The sequence below is a fragment of the Notolabrus celidotus genome, chromosome 16, assembly GCF_009762535.1.
Source record: "Notolabrus celidotus isolate fNotCel1 chromosome 16, fNotCel1.pri, whole genome shotgun sequence".
NCBI lineage: Eukaryota > Metazoa > Chordata > Actinopteri > Labriformes > Labridae > Notolabrus > Notolabrus celidotus.
Window position 1 is genome coordinate 15486231 of NC_048287.1, and position 16110 is coordinate 15502340.

At 38.0% G+C, this 16110-nt stretch overlaps 1 protein-coding gene across 2 annotated transcripts; it reads left to right on the plus strand.

Moving 5' to 3' along the window:
- On the plus strand, positions 1-2983 carry si:rp71-45k5.2 (uncharacterized protein LOC560783 homolog). 2 transcript variants are annotated; one of them, XM_034704956.1, is made up of 4 exons: positions 1-474; positions 1002-1297; positions 1767-1862; positions 1968-2983. In XM_034704956.1, the coding sequence occupies exons 2-4, from the start codon at positions 1160-1162 to the stop codon at positions 2568-2570; spliced, it is 837 nt and encodes a 278-aa protein (XP_034560847.1). In that variant the 5' UTR covers positions 1-474; positions 1002-1159; the 3' UTR covers positions 2571-2983. The 2 variants fall into 2 exon arrangements, with proteins under 2 accessions (XP_034560847.1, XP_034560848.1); XM_034704957.1 differs by having other exon boundaries at positions 1053-1297.
- Positions 2984-16110: the final 13127 nt, after the last annotated feature.

Genomic DNA, 16110 nt, shown 5'->3' on the forward strand with positions numbered 1-16110 from the left:
TTATCAGAACATCATTTAGGAGGCTGGAGACCAACATGCTTACAGGTTTATAATACGAATTAGAGGAAACTAACTACTATTTCTATATATATATTGAAACCAGGAAGAAATAGTGAACACATCTTTTATATTTGTGTGCCTAAGACAACATGTCTGTGAGTTTAAAGTTAAATCTTAAGATCCAACAACTGAACAGCAGATAAGAAAGGGGGGGCAGGTCTGACTCAGAGAACAGCACACACCTGGCTGTCGTTAAGTCTCATTAAGCTGCTGCATCACAGAAACAGCCTTGATGTCAGTCATTTCAACATTATTCAGATGTTAAAAATTAGAAATGTATCATGAAACTAATGAGTCAGTGTTGTATCTGATTCTAATCTGAGACGTTTCTTGATAAATTGTGTATTTTTTTGGCAACAACTCAAGAGGAGTAACTTTTTTAAACAGCACCTTGGATTGTACTTCATCATACAGGTAATCCTTAATTACACATGACATGAATTCATACATTTGAGGTTTCTAAAGCTTTTGACAAGTCGGTCCAAAGACCCCCTGAAGTATATAGTTTGTGGTTAAATCATTTAATTCCTAATTAAATCAAGTACATTTATGTGAACTGCTCACTGGAAAGGTTAACCAATGTCAAAATTGGACCTAAGTTTCCCTTCTCTTAGTCATTTTCATTCTTCTACTTTTAATGCTGGTTCTCCCTCACTTTAATGCCAGTAATATGTATTTCAACATGTATACAATTCATGTGGGTACACAGAAGACAAACTCTACAGGGCAGCTAATGAATCAGGACTCATGTATGTAACATTAGACTTGAGTATCCTATGAATGTTTAAGTTATTACATCTGAGTGTCTAACAGCAAAGAAGAACAATGAAGGAGATGAAACCCTCAGAATGTCCATATAGACATGCTGATGACTTTTTGAAACTGTTTCTGTGATCTCTGGCTCCACCTTCAGCAGTAACGGCTCATCTTCTTATCAAAAGGTCCTCATCAGACTGCAGTCCACACCCTATAATGTTCCATTGTCCCATCAGGACTTAAATCCACACCAGAGCGCTGTTGGACCACTTCTGCTCTCAGTGACGTTGCGAACACAGCATCTTGTGGGGGGCCTGACTCTCCTGACTCTTTCACAACCAAAATGCAGACCAAAATGGGGAATTGTGGATCACCAGCCAGTATCTCTCAGCAGCGTGTGGCCAGTAAGAGCACCACTTACCTGGCAAAGATTGCAGTTGTCCTGCAACACGCCCATGGAAAGATGCTCACTTTTCCCCAGGTATGAAAGCAAACCACATGTAATGCTTTCAGCTCTACAGAGAGTATCCAATGAAGCCAGTAATACATTTTAGAGATCTCTCTAGAAGAGCTTACCTTTGACTGTCTTCTGGAGTCCTAATTGTGGGTTCACATGTTCAAACAATGCATGTAGACATTGGTAGTGATGACTGATTTTTCAAGTTTTAACAGAGCTTTCTGAGATTTTAAATCAAGTTTTGAAGATTCAATGGAGTTTTAGAGCTCTCATTTGTTTTGTGTCTCATAGAGTTTTTTTCATAGAAAGTTTTCCCATAAGTGTTTTGAGTGTCATACAGTTTAATCAGCTTTGATGGAGTTTTCAAAGCATATCTTTAGAGTTGCAGAGATCTAAATGTGTTTTGAAAAATTGTTTATGTTGTTTTTGTCATTTGTGACTTCAACATTTCAACAAAGCATATTAAAATCTGTTTCAAATCTGTGTTTTGTAGCTGATGGACCAGCTGATGCATTTCATTTGTGAGGACAGACGAACTGTCGAGAACAACATCAGAGTCTGTTTATCCACCAACAACTGTTTTGTCAAGGTGAGTCCCTCCTTAACTTCTGACATGTCAAATACTTAGTGAAGGATCAGAGACTTTTGTAAACAGTAATTCAAAACTCATCCATGCCTTGTATGTATTTTTCAGATACCAATGGTCCCAGACATAGTGGACAGTAAGAGAAACTACTGGAAGCTGGACCTCGGTCAGGTCACGACCAAGATGGTACGTCGTCACTTCAAAGGGATCCTGCATCTCTTCCCTGAGTTGTCCAGTGAAGTAGAGACTGAGAACTCAAACAGAGCATCAAAGCAGAGCTGCTCAGCTCCCCTCTCTCCTGAAACTTCAGCCTGCAGAGCTGTTCAGATCAGATGCGAGGTAAAGTTCAGTGGTCCTTTCTCCATTGAATCCCTCCTGAAGAGAGACAGTCCTTCTGCTCAGTCCTCAATGGCTTCCCCTTGGTGCAGAGTTCCAGTCAGAGTGGAGCAGCGAGTTGGGACAAAGAGGAACTTTAGCTGGGACTCAGAGCAGCTTTTCTTCCTGCAGGCTTCAGCTGGTAGTTCCCTTGTCTGCTCAGCAGGGAGCAGCACACACCATGGACTCACTAAACCCATCAGGAAGACTCATGTGTACTCTGAGCCCTCATTCCCCTACACAAGATCTACTCCTCATTACAACAGCCCAACTAGCAGTTACATCACTCACTCTGTACCAGCATTTACCCACGATGCTCTGCGGTTTTGTATGTAAATACGGATCTACTCTCATAATGCACTTTAAATGTTAAATGTTTTTGAGTGGAGTGTTCAGTTTGAAGGTATTTTATTCCCCCCCCCCCCCAAAAAGTCATGCAAGGTCTACAAAGATCTCTCGAGTGTCTCCCTATATTTCTTATATTTGTGGCTTTATTTGACAGCAGATGTGTTCTGCATGTTGTTGGCTGAGATCATAAAAAAAAAATTTTTTTTGTAACACACTACAGGCTGAATTTTAGCATTTTTTTAAAGCATAGCATGGATGTGCTTGAAATGTGTCCACTAGTGCACATGGTGTCAATATTTTTTAAAACCCTGCCTTGCCTAAAAAACGCATTAAAAGGGTTTTTCTCTGTCCTGCATATCTGTTCTATTTTTGTTTACATATAAACTGATTTTACCAACTTATTATTAGAAGTCTCTATTTATACTTGTGTCATGACTGATAATCTCATCTGAAAATGTAGGTCATGCCATGGTCCAGGTGTTAATGTACAAACTTCAGCTAATGGTGCATGCCATTGTTACATGCATCATAAACTACAAAGTGTTTTATTAATCACTCAGTTGTTAACAGTCACATATAGTCATACTGAAACTTTGGACCATGCCCCCACATTCTCGTCACCCCAATTAGACTGTGATATAATACAGAGTTGAGTGACCACAGTGGCAAGGCTAAATTGAGCAAACATGTAGTAGATGGAGTCTGTTGCAGCATAGCTGTCCACAAGATAACCTACTTAGTGTGTCTGTCAACTTTAGGAATCACATCACATTGCTTAAACATTTAATTAAGTGATTATTGGGATTAAAGCACTATCTTAAATAAAACAACTAGACTGAATTTGTGAGTTTGTTATCAGACAGACTGTAGGGTAATTACCATTAAAACATTTCCTAGGTGACTGGACCACAAGTGCATACCCTGCAATTTTAAGTTACCTAAGTCACCATCATTTTCTTGCTATGTTTGCAAATCATCAAGGAGATCCAATCATCATCATCATTAGCCTTGAACAAACAAACATAGAAAACTGTAATGTGGGCCAGAAGCACAGAGAGGGCAAGATCTGCCCACATGTGGATCAGGTGATTATGGAGAGAAGAAATGATGTGATGTAAAACTTTGATCATGAGTGTTCCTCTACTGTTCCCTGGATTATCAGTGAAATGTAAGAAGTACCCTGTGGCAAGAGTCTCTGTAGGCAGGGATATATCTATATCTATATCTATATATATCTATATATAAATTAACATTACTGAGATGGGGAAATAGCGTGACAAACCCAAAGACAGCACCATGTCACGTCTGCTTGTCTCCTACATTAATCATCTATGAATTGACTGTTTTAAGGCAAACCATGATACTTTGGACACTGACTCTGGCTTCTCATCCCCTTCTTATTGGTTAATGATTGTCATATATTCATAGATTTGATACATTGTCTGTTAATGCATAAAGCATAAAGCTTATTTGCCCAGGTCATTATTGCAAATGAGAATTGGTTCTCAATTAACTCACCTGGTTAAATAAAGGTTAAATAAATAAAATAAAATAAATAGCCACAAAATATATATCTGTATTTCAAGAACACTCCACTGTAATGCATAAGCCACTCCCATGCACAACATGAGAAGTAAATCTACAATATGATTTTCACAAGACACAGCCAGGATGGTTGTTAAGCTGAAATGTAAACAGGGACACTATTTGTTTTTACTGTAAAAATAGTTCTGTATGGAGTCCCAGGCCTTGTTAGCAAACGTCTTCCTCTCTCTTCATTATCTCAAACTTGCCAGATGTGAAGTGTTAGCCATTCCTCCCATACAGGGGTGGACAGTAACAAAGTAAACTTACTTGAGTACTGTACTTTAGTATATTTTTTGAGTATCTGTACTTTACTTGAGTATTATTTTTTGAGGATACTTATTACTTTTACTCCACTACATTTAGGAGACAATCATTGTCCTTTTTACTCCACTACATTTCTATCAATGCTCTAATTACTCACTACTTTTGCTTTGAAGTCAGCACATGAATTTCCTTCTCTTTTCTGAAATCTGATCCCTAAGACAGTGAAATGTGTTTGTGTAGTTCTGTTTGTCTCAGTGGTTTAGTCGTACCTGTATATCGTGTGTCTCCACGGTTGAATGTGGTGCAAACACAGAGCAAATTTCACTCAGTTCAGGCAGTTCATTTAGAGGTGATAATGATGGCTATAATTATTCACCTGAGCACCCATGGCCATATCTTCAGCCTGTGTTAGCGGTTTTTAAAATGAAGAATGATATGTATCGTTTGAAATGTTCTCCTCGTTTCCCACTCTGCTCAAACATACAAAAATTCACTGTCCAACCTGAGAAAGCGTGCTGAGCTAAATAACATTTGTTTCATTCCAGATGAGCATTTCAAACTAAGGTGTCTGTGCTTGTCGTAACTTAGTTTCTGTTTTTATTCCATGGTATAGTTTTTAGAGATTTTAAGTAATGTTTTCAAGACAAACATAATGTAACAGAATGTACTTCTATGTATTCTTGCCTGCACTCATGCTTTGTGAAAATACAAAGTTTTGAGATTTTTAAGAAGTACTTTGAATACTTAAGTATTTTTAAAAGCAAGTACTTCAGTACTTTAACCCAAGTAATAATCTGACTGAACAACTTTCACTTGTATTGGAGTAATATTTGACCTGGAGTATCTGTACTTTGACTTAAGTAATGAAGCTGTGTACTTTGTCCACCACTGCTCCCATACACAATCACAAGTCAGGGATTATGAGAAAAAGCAGGGCCAAACTCCTGTTCTAGTGTTGTTTTATGTGCTTACTTTATATTTCACAAACACTCACATGGACAAAAGAGGGGATGGGTAAGCACAGAAGTGACAAAGCAAGACCTTCAGTGATTTGTGACCCAGTCCCTTAACAAAAGACATTTCAACTTTGCAAACAGGCTCGGCAGCAAGGTTAGGAGTAGAATGCAAATATTGTGCAAGTGTCCGGGGGATATTCTGAGATGTTACAGCAAGAAACTTATGAGTCATTACTTAAAAACCAGACAGACGTGCAGAGTTCTGCTTTTATTCAGCTTGTCAAACAGGAAATTGTCTTTTAGGTTTTCTCAAACTTTCCTGGTTCCAGATACATAAGAGATCCAAAAATGAGAGACTGAATGATCCAAGTCTTAACTTACAACTTTACAACTTACTAATTTACATGCATTATGACCCTCATGTACTAGTAGATAGAGTTTAAAGGATGTCACAGTACATATTTTTTCCTCATTTGGATATCAGTGCCACAGCCAATTTGCAGAAAATATTGTATAATTTCTAAATGAGAGTAAAAGAGTCTAGGTTTTGAATATACATTTTATTCATTGCTGTCAAAAGAAGTATTTTTTATTTATATATAGCTCAATAAATTCAGTAGTCTAAGATCAGTTCAGACCTTAACTCTTGTTAGATTTATGTTCCTATTTATCAGTAATCATCAGGGTCAGGAACTTTTCTGAGATAACATCAGAGCATGTGAGTCCTGCAGTTAAAGACAAACTGAAGGAGGTCTGTCATGAGACGAGATCTGGACCTGGACAGAGGGCGAGGAAGAGAGGAGTTGGGTGAGCTCAGCATTTGGCAGTGTGTGCCCACGACATACTTCCTGCCAGTGGGATTACTGGCGGACGACCTAGATTGCGACGCAGCTCTCTTACCCTCCATCTTTCTCTCTCTCTCTTTCTCTTTCTCTCTCTCTGTGTGCACTGACTGGCCAACAGAGATTACAGTCAGAGAGCAGAGTCTGGCAGTCAGACAGAGCAGCTGAGCATGTGACCGACCAAGGGACAAAACACTCTTCTCTTTCCTTTTTCTTTGCTGCTTCTTATTTACCCCTTTATTTCTTGCGCTTCAAATTTCACATCACCATTTGTTCCTCTGAGCAGCTTCTTTTGGGATATTTTGTTCAGTCCTATCATGGGATGAAAAAGGCCTCATGGCAGGGCACAGAAACTGCTTTGTTTTGCTAATGTTCACAGGCCCCAGATGTTGTTGTGAAGAGGAAAATATTCATGGAAGTGCTGATGAGAAATGATACCAAGAGACAAGACTTGACACGACTTCCTTTAACTGCACAATTGCAGCACACTGGAGCTTGTCTGTACGTCTGTCTGTCTGCGTACTGTAAAAGATTAGTGTCAGTTGTTTGTGTTTACTGATTGAGTAAACTGGTTCAGGCATTAATCCCTCAGAGTGCTGTATTGTGCAGAGGATCCTCACTGTACTTTCAGTACAGGCTAGCACTGGTCAGGATTTCCTAAACCTCACCCTGTCCATGAATGTCTCTGCATGTGTGTGTGCTTTTATGTCACTATATTTGTGAATGGGTCCTCCCCCAAATCCTTAACCCAAAATAAAACCTCAGCATAACCACTGATCTATGCACTCTATAACTGTAATGAGTTATTACAGTGATACATTTACGAAATCTGCCTGATCAGCATCAGTCCTCTCCACTTAGAATGGCAGACTGAATGTGTGTGCGTGTGTGCGTGTGTGCGCGCGTGTGTGTGTGTGTGTGTGTGTACAGGGTTTTCTCTAGACAGTTGCTTGTTTACATGAAGGCCAGGAGACACTATGAGGGCCTGCTCCATTGAAAACAAACGACTAAAATTAGCTCTCAAACCGTCACTTCCTTCCTTTTGACAGTGTAGTCTTTGTTGAAATGAATAGCTTGCAAAAATAAATTATGCTTTAACCTGTTGTGGAAACTACTTGTAAATAATGTGAAAAACTAAAAAAACAATACAAACTTAAAATAGATATCTTTAATTTTCTATTACTACTTTCTGTCTCTAATAGTTGTATATACTTTAACCACTATCATTAAAGTATCATACAGATTGTATATTCCTGTGTATTTATATTTACCTTTAAAAAGTACAACTACATGGAGATGACACAAATTAATATTACTTTATTAAATAAATATTGATATTCATTTACTTTGAAAATAGCTCTATAATGAAAATGTAAAGAAGCCATTAGTAGAACTTAAGTGTAAAACACCAAGCATAGCCTGGCAATACCTCAGTATACTAGATATGATGTATACTACATGAGGTAGGCTATGTGGATTTTTTAAAGGTACAGTAGCTTACATTTTTAGCTTAAACAGAGCACACCATCTCTCTGAACTCTAACACCCGGGCGGGACAGTCACGTCCCGCTCGTCTTTCTCGTCCTGGTTCCGCCCACTGAGCTGCTGCTATCATTGCGAAACAACTGTATCATCACCATAGCCCGTTCAGTCAGCACTCAACAGCATGCGGGGTGTGCTGCGTTTAGGTGCTGCATGTTCTCAATGGAAATGAGTTCAGTTCCTCTTTTCTCTGTGTCTATTTAAATACTTGTATCAAGTAACCGGAAGTTGGGCAAAGTGGAAAAAAAAAACATTTCTATGTTGTCAAATGCAAAGTAGGCTATTTTTTACCAAGTCCTGTGACAGTGTGTAGTTTTTAAACGTCCATGTGTTATATGTATGCTCTCTTCCCAGCATTAATATCACGCATCCTTGAGTCATTTTCTATCTTTTCATCTTTGATAGGCCTATGTTACAAAATACTTTTACTGACATGTCAAAGTTCTGATTGGAAGTAGGACTACTTGGCCACCTTGACCCATACACTGTATAAAATATGGACGTAGTATCCCCAACGTCACCCATCTGTTTTGAGGCGAATCTTCGGTGGCAGCCATATTGCTGCTTTTGAGCTATTGTGACGTAAAGAGGTGGGCTTTGAGCCTCCCAGCCAACAGCTACAGTGTTCCTGTCTGTCAATCAAGTCAGCTGTGCCTCTCATTAGAAGACTCGTAATCTCAACATCTTCAAAATTGCCATGTTAGAAAAAAGTTCACCCCCCTACAGTGTCTGCCGATCGAGAAATGAGCTATCCAGACTACACTCGTCTTTTGTACCAGGCTGTAAACATGTTTATTTCTGCTGTAAAGATTGTCTTTTTGAATTGGTGTGTATGTGGTTTCCGGTACTTCTGGAGCCAGCGTCAAGCGGATCCTTGGTGAACTGCAGTTTTTAGCACTTCCACATTGGACTCATATTTTTAGACCAGAGGTTACCACTTGCCTTGACCCTAATTCAAATGGGAATGTGGGATTTCAGCAGTGTATATTACTCTGACAAATAGACTAAATTATGGAGTTAGGTTTTACACATCAAAACATTTTGGTAGCAAGACATTTTGGATGTACAGTAGGTATTTAATTATTTTAAACAGTATTTAATACTTTTACTTTTGTGTAAGTGAAACATCATGAATTAATCCTCCACCACTGCCCTTGCTTCATTATATTTCACGTCATATACGAGGCTATACTTACTACACCCCCAGAAGGCAGCGCAAAGTACAAGTGGTTATCCCTTGTGTTGGAATATTGAATATGAATTAGCTTTCAAGGGTCCTGATGCATATTTTCTTTTCAATACACATAAAGGGGAAAGATAATTTTTCAAAGCCTAAATACAAACTTTCTTGAATTATTCTTATTTGTTTATTATTTTGTATGCTTGATGGTATAAAACTAGATCATTCTGTAGTGCACATGATTTGACTGTAATATATCAAAATATAAAATGAATAATGTTGGAGAAGGGACATATCAGAAGAATTACTTTTATGGCCCATTTAAATATGCTAATCATGATGAACAATAATCAGACTTTACAGCACTATTCATAACATTTATCGTGACCTTTCATTTACAACAGTGATAATGTAGTATCATATTACCTCCTTTTGAAGATTACGACGTGTTTATTTTTTCTCAATATAAGGCTATTAAGGAATAATTAACAGCAGGGCTCTTCAGGTCACAGACCAAATATTCATTAACTATTAAGGAACAGCTCAGACAGGGATATGGATGTTACAATATCACAGTGCTCCAGTTTTGTGGCCAACTTTCCTAAAACAATCTGTCAATCAATGAAAATGTGGTTCATTCCTACAAGCTGTGCAGTACGATTTAGCCTGCTCTGAGTTAATCAGCTTTAAGTTTTCCTTGGCTGTGAATGAATCTGTAACTCTTAAGACATGCAGCCAGTCAAAACATCCTTCACACGCAGCCACGCAACAGTCTCCTTCCAAAGCCCCACATGCTCTGTCCGACCTCAAATAGTACAGTCTAAATCAATAGTTCAACAGGTATATATATATATATATATATATAACAATATATCAGCATTTTGGGAAGTATTTTGAAAAATCTGGATGCAGTGTGTTTGATGAGGACATCAATAGTTCTCTTATCTGTTTATATTGTTTATTTGTATATCCCTTTGCAGACTATAAACTGTTCAAATAACTGACAGCCACTGAAAAGTTACCTACTGGTTTTGTCAAAGTTGGTTTCTTCATATTTGGAGCCTCAAATTGGGCATTTTGGGGCCACCATGTTGGTCTGGATGTATAGTCACTTCTGGAGTCAGATGTGACCGCATTAGGAGAGTGAAGAGGGAGGAGTTAGAAAGGAGCAAGGGGCTGGAAAACATCAAGTTATCAAAGCTATTGAGTCTGCTAGTAAAATCGTGTTACCATACACTAGTTAACACTGTTTCCTGTTTAGTGTTTGTTACTATCTGGAGTTGTTTCTTCATTATACTAAAGAAGCTAAATATGCTCATGGGAGTTGCCAAAACTTGAAGCACACCATTTTGGACATCCAGTTAGCACGAAATATCACATAGCAAGATCTATAATTAGTCCAATATTTACATTAAAAATCCCTATAAAGCTTTAACAAGACAAAGGGGCAGAAATGTTAAACTCAGTGACCAAATTAGCTGACGTGTCAGCTAGCAGTATACCTGTCACTCAAAGTCATCCCCTTATTTATGTATCAATTTAATCCATAATATGATTTGAATTAAAGCTCTAAGCTCATGTTTAGTTGCCATGAAAATAAATAACCTTAAGAGACGTAAACTGTCTCCTGTAAACATTGTGTATAAAGTTTTCCCTTTAATATTGGGCCTAATGGATATTGACACATTTTTGGCACCAGCCCCAAGTGGCCACTGGATGACCTGCAGTTTAAGTTGTTCGGGCATTGGCTTCATTTCTCAGCCCTGGATGATGTCACATGCTACAGTCGGCAGATGGAACACTTCACTTAACATAAAAGACTTGAATGTTTGGGAACAGCTATCTCTTTTGGCTCTGTGCAAAAGGTTATAACTTTTCAAGCCTACCAATTAAAAAATGTTATCTCTTTTTTCAAAGTACAAAAACTGAGGTTTTGGTGGTTATGAGGCAGAGTGTCACATGTTGAGGAGCAGAACCTTCCTGAAGTGTCTAATGGTCATCTGGCAACTTCACAATGATGACAAAACTGGATTAGTAGGCATCCACTCACCTAAACCCCAATCTACTGAACAGCTGTGTCCACTGTTTATATTATTATTCCTGTTGTTTCACCGTACATGAGCTAATTTTCCTGTGTGGAGGATGAGTGATAACGGTCCCATCTGTGAAAAGGCAGGGCTGTTGTAGTATCTGATATTCAACCACATAAGATTAAGTATATGTTGCTAGTCTGTGTTGTTTAAAATAATTTCAGGGGCCCACAAGAATGAGTTACAATAGTAGGCTCCAGAAGTCTCTAGGAAGGGCCTAAAAAAGATCACCTTTGACATAGGCAAATCTATGATTGACAGTGACAGTTGACGTCTCTGTCAACTTGTATTGAAGAGTCCATATATGTGTATGTTTGAAGGACACCCTCATTCTAATTTGAGTGCACCTTCATAGTATTTAAGCCAGAACGTGGAAACAGAAGAGAGGCGACTTCATCTGGCCCGGTCGTCCTCCAAGCAGTCACGATGCTTGTTACTGATGCTGATGCTGTTTGATTGTAATAAATCGAATTACTATTCAAGCTGGCCAGTGCCACGAGGTTCATTCTACATCTGCACATCACGGGCTGTTAAGACACGACACTGTTATTACAGTTATCCCAGGAAAAGGCTTAAGTCCAGGAATAGGTCTTTAATTTCACTACTATTGTCCATTATTTCCAATCATCCTGATAGGAAATGAATCAAATGGTGGTCTTACTGCCCACTTCTTGTCCCACTGAATTCATAATCTCTGTATTTAAGTTTCGATCTAACACAGCGCCTCACCCACAAGCTGACATCCTGTCATCCTGACCTCACATATTTTCCTCTGGAATCAAAACAGAGGCTTGTTAGGTGCAGTTTCCACTTTTGTTACCGGTCTAACTTTATCTGCGTAGGCTGACCCGCTTCTGCAGGAATGTGTGGCTCCTGCCAGGACTAGACATAGAAAAAAACCTTTGTAATTTGATAGGATATCCATGTACATGAAAAAATAACATGTATGGAAGGACATTGTTTTTATTATCATATTCACAGTAATGAATTTTCTTAATCTCATTATTGATCCAAGCAATTCCTGGATTGCACAAGTGCTGAGCTGGTACAAAGTTTCACAATAGTACACATTTTACTCTTGTACAACATAAAATCCTACTGACAGAGTGACTACAGCTTTGTTTATATGCATCAACAGCTTCCACCATGCATGTTGACTAAGGCTTAAATTGGTGTTGGTGAAAAAGACATTAATGCTTGGATGATAGATGAACTCAGTGAACAGAAGCTGGGAGGATTATGTTGGCCTCAGTCGACTCAGTGTTTGTTTATTCTTCCTCTGATGCAGCTCAAAATAAACTTATTGATTATAGCAACTCAAACAATAACAATTCTGTTTAGTTGCATAGATTTATGGTGTATTTTCCACCTTATTATAATGATTGCTGAATTTTAGAGCAACCTCAAACAGTAAATAACAATGCCATTTGTTTGCATTGTACAACTATGTACACTTATTTAGCTCATTTAAATTATATCAATACACATACTAAATTGTTACTAGCCTTGCGCCTTCCACTTTCTCATATAGTTGCCTTTTTATGAGGTGGTCTTTAACTATTACACAGACTTATTTGTCTCACCCTTTTGAGAACTTGTCATCTGACTGTTAGTGTGTCATTGGGACTCTTAATTGACACATTAAAACGACATGTCTGATACACGACTTTAAAAATAACACATACGTTTTATTTATCACCATATGCATAGTGTCTGCACTCACACTGTCTTCTTTAGACAGAGGTAGAAATGCAGTCAACAGTAAAAACTTGAGGGTATTTAAGGTGTCTGGTTAGTTTAACCTTTGCTCCCCCGGAGATCACAGACTAAGCAATCAATGTTATTAAAGCTTTACTGTGTAATGGGACTCCTCCACATCACTAACATTCACCCAGCCTAGTCACTCAGTAACAACCTTATCAACATCAAGAGAAAAGAGGACAGTCTTATCATGGCAGTTATTGCACCTTATTGAGGTAATCAATATTAAATATAGGTCATGAGGGGGAAAACTTTACGCCGGGGAAATTACTTTACAGCCAAATAAAAAATACAATGTTTGTTTTTCTGGTGACCTTTGATCAGGTACAACACTATAATGCTGCATAAATTCATAAATGTGCTGGTCACTATCTTTGAAAGGAATGAGATGCTATGTCTGTCAGGCAACGAATGAACAAAGTAGACATGATGATTTTCAAAAGTTCACTAAAATCTTTTTCTGTAGTCTTTTAAAGTTTGACATTACCTGGTAAACAAACGAACAAGTAGGGGATGATGTATAGTAAAAAGGGTTGTTATGCGAAATAGAATTCTGACAGGGTGAGTAAGGAGCCCTCTGCTTCACGTTGATGTCGTGTTTTACCCTGTCAGGATTCTATTTTGCCTAACGACCCACTTACTGTACATTATCCCACTTATTGCCTGGCTACCAACTAAATATACTAACAAGTTGACATGAAGTATTGAGTTGAAGATTATTTTATTGATTAAAATATTAGTTATTTATGCTGCTAAAAGAATTGTCACCAAGATTCTACAGTTGGTAGTGTGCAATGGCAACAGTATTCTTATTAGCCTACTTAACATTTTCATTCACCTTGAATTAAAAGCGTTTGACTGCTTTATTGTTTTAAATCACATTTGATTTAATATTTTAATTCACAGTAAAGTCTAAACACTACTTTTCGGCACCCTTCAGAGGTGCAGAACATAAGGTCCTCTTTCCCGTAATCTTACTATTGCCATTTTCTTCTCACTCAACCAGTCCTTTATGTTACAATATCATTTAGAAGACGCTTTTATCCAAACCGACGTCACTGCCAAAGCTACTTATTTAAACCCAGAATATGGTGGCATATCCACATTAAGCTAGCAGCTGCTTGCCTCATATTAACAGACAGGTTGGTATTTAACAAAAAAACTAAAATGGGCTACAAGCTGATGGAATCATTTATCCAAAACTCAACAACAAACGCTGAAATGTAACTAATTACAATTTTTTTTTTTTTTTTTTTTTTAAAGATTTACCACTCAGGTCAGAAATCATTCAACTTCACAACACTGGGGCTGTTGTGCTTTTCAATGAAAATATAATGCAGATTTTCTGCATTGGTCACAAATTTACATTACTTTACATCACTTTTCACTACGTGACCAAAGACACATTTCATGTCATGAGGGACTGACTCACACATACTTGTTACAACCTGTTGCATCACTGTGGCTGATTTAACTGGTGAATACACATTACAGGAATGCTGAACACAGAATCTGGGATAGGCATGCCCAGTGAATAAAATTGAGGAACAAGCAGGTGTCAAGAAAATGTCCATAATCAGATTATGTTTAATTTAAAAGATACATACTGGCAGCAGTTAAAGAGATGAGACCACTTCAGTGCTATATATTCTGTCTATTATTAACTGCTGTTTGAACAGTGCAGCCTGGTCATGAACTCCCAGATTAAATAAACTTCAACTGGATGACCCCTGATTGGCACAACAGCATAGACACGATAAAGGGGATAGCTTCAGATTGTACTACAACTAGATGTAGCTGAAGTGAAGAGTACATTATGGTCACCATACTGTTTTTGGTGGAAAATGCAGAAGGAGAACAGAATAACAAAATAACAATGCAAACCTTTATCTGCCCTATAATGTTTATCAAAATTTTCAGAATTCAGATGTTACACAATATGTTCCTGTTCAACTTTTCTGTTTAAGGCTGGCCTCAGATCAAGACTAATTATACAATGGTAAAATGTGCTTTCCAGGGATACAAGCTCCCAGAAATGACAACAAAATATTGTTAGTAAGAATTCAAACAAAAAAAACATTTGCAAAGAAGCAGAAAAAAACACCATTGTCATTATTGTACATAGATTTTGAAAGCTAAGTCTGAAGTAATGGCATAAAAATGGCAGCTGATTTCTAAAAACAGTTGTTATGAAAGACAATGAAAGACAAAAAGACTGACTATCAACACAAGGAAGAAATTCTTAGTTGTTCATGAGTTTGATACATATCAGTTCAAATATTATTTCACATTCTGGCTTATCCAATCATTTTTTAGTGGCCTTTTATCCTTTTAGTTGTGTTCTTTGGTAGCAAATTTGCAATATAAGTAACGAGACCATACATACATAATGCTGAAATAGTTGAGGTTGATTTGGGTGTGATCTATGACAAATGATTGAACTTGTGGTGGAAAAACTACAGATTGTGCAGCTACACCCTAATGGCAAAACAACTGCATTTTGGTCCTACCCTGGCAAGTGCTGTCACTGCCCCAAGTTTCACTGAAATGTAGTAGTTTTCCTGTAAGCCTTCCTAAGACAGACTTATGGACAAAATAACAACAATACAAATCTAACCTTTATGTCAGATGATACATTTAGTTGTATTGCACATTTCAAATGAGTCAAATAGTAAATTAGCAAGAATGAACCATTTTCATTGGGGGTGGAGCCCATACCTGAGGACTGGAGGATCTCTGGCTTTTTCAATGCTTTTTGAAGTTTGCCAGCAACCCTGCAATCAGTCAGGTGAAAGTCCACCCATTTTATCAAGCATCAAGATATGTGTGAGCCACATATGCAGCCCTAAATCTCTTCTTTTTGCAGCGTTGCAAACAGAATCTTTGTTTCACAATGATAGTTGGATCTGTACAGAGCTTTGTCATATCACATGTGGCTTCTCTCCATGTATTGTGTTCAATAACGCCCAGAGCTGTAAGAATATTTGTGTTGACTTCTGACCATCAGCGTTGCTCCCCATGTGACTGACCTGAAATTAGCATAGTGGTTATATTTTCCTCCTCCAATGCGCCTATTGTCCGATGTGTTCCTATCGAGGGCCTCACATTACAAGCCCACAGTGCTCCTATTGTATCTTAACAAGGACCTTTCACACACTCATTGCCAATACTAGCACTTATTGGCAGATTCACAGAGTAGCAGTCAGACTCTTGCAGGTGTGGTAGTTTTCCATGGACAGTCTATGCTTAGTACATGAAACAAATGGATCTGGAACCAAAAACAAAATACTGAGAAGATACTGGGGC

Coding starts and splice junctions, on each gene's coding strand:
- si:rp71-45k5.2 (XM_034704956.1), top strand. CDS start 1,160: ATGCAGACCAAAATGGGGAATTGTGGATCACCAGCCAGTATCTCTCAG. Junction 1,298..1,766: donor AGATGCTCACTTTTCCCCAG/GTATGAAAGCAA, acceptor TGTGTTTTGTAG/CTGATGGACCAGCTGATGCA. Junction 1,863..1,967: donor CCAACAACTGTTTTGTCAAG/GTGAGTCCCTCC, acceptor TGTATTTTTCAG/ATACCAATGGTCCCAGACAT.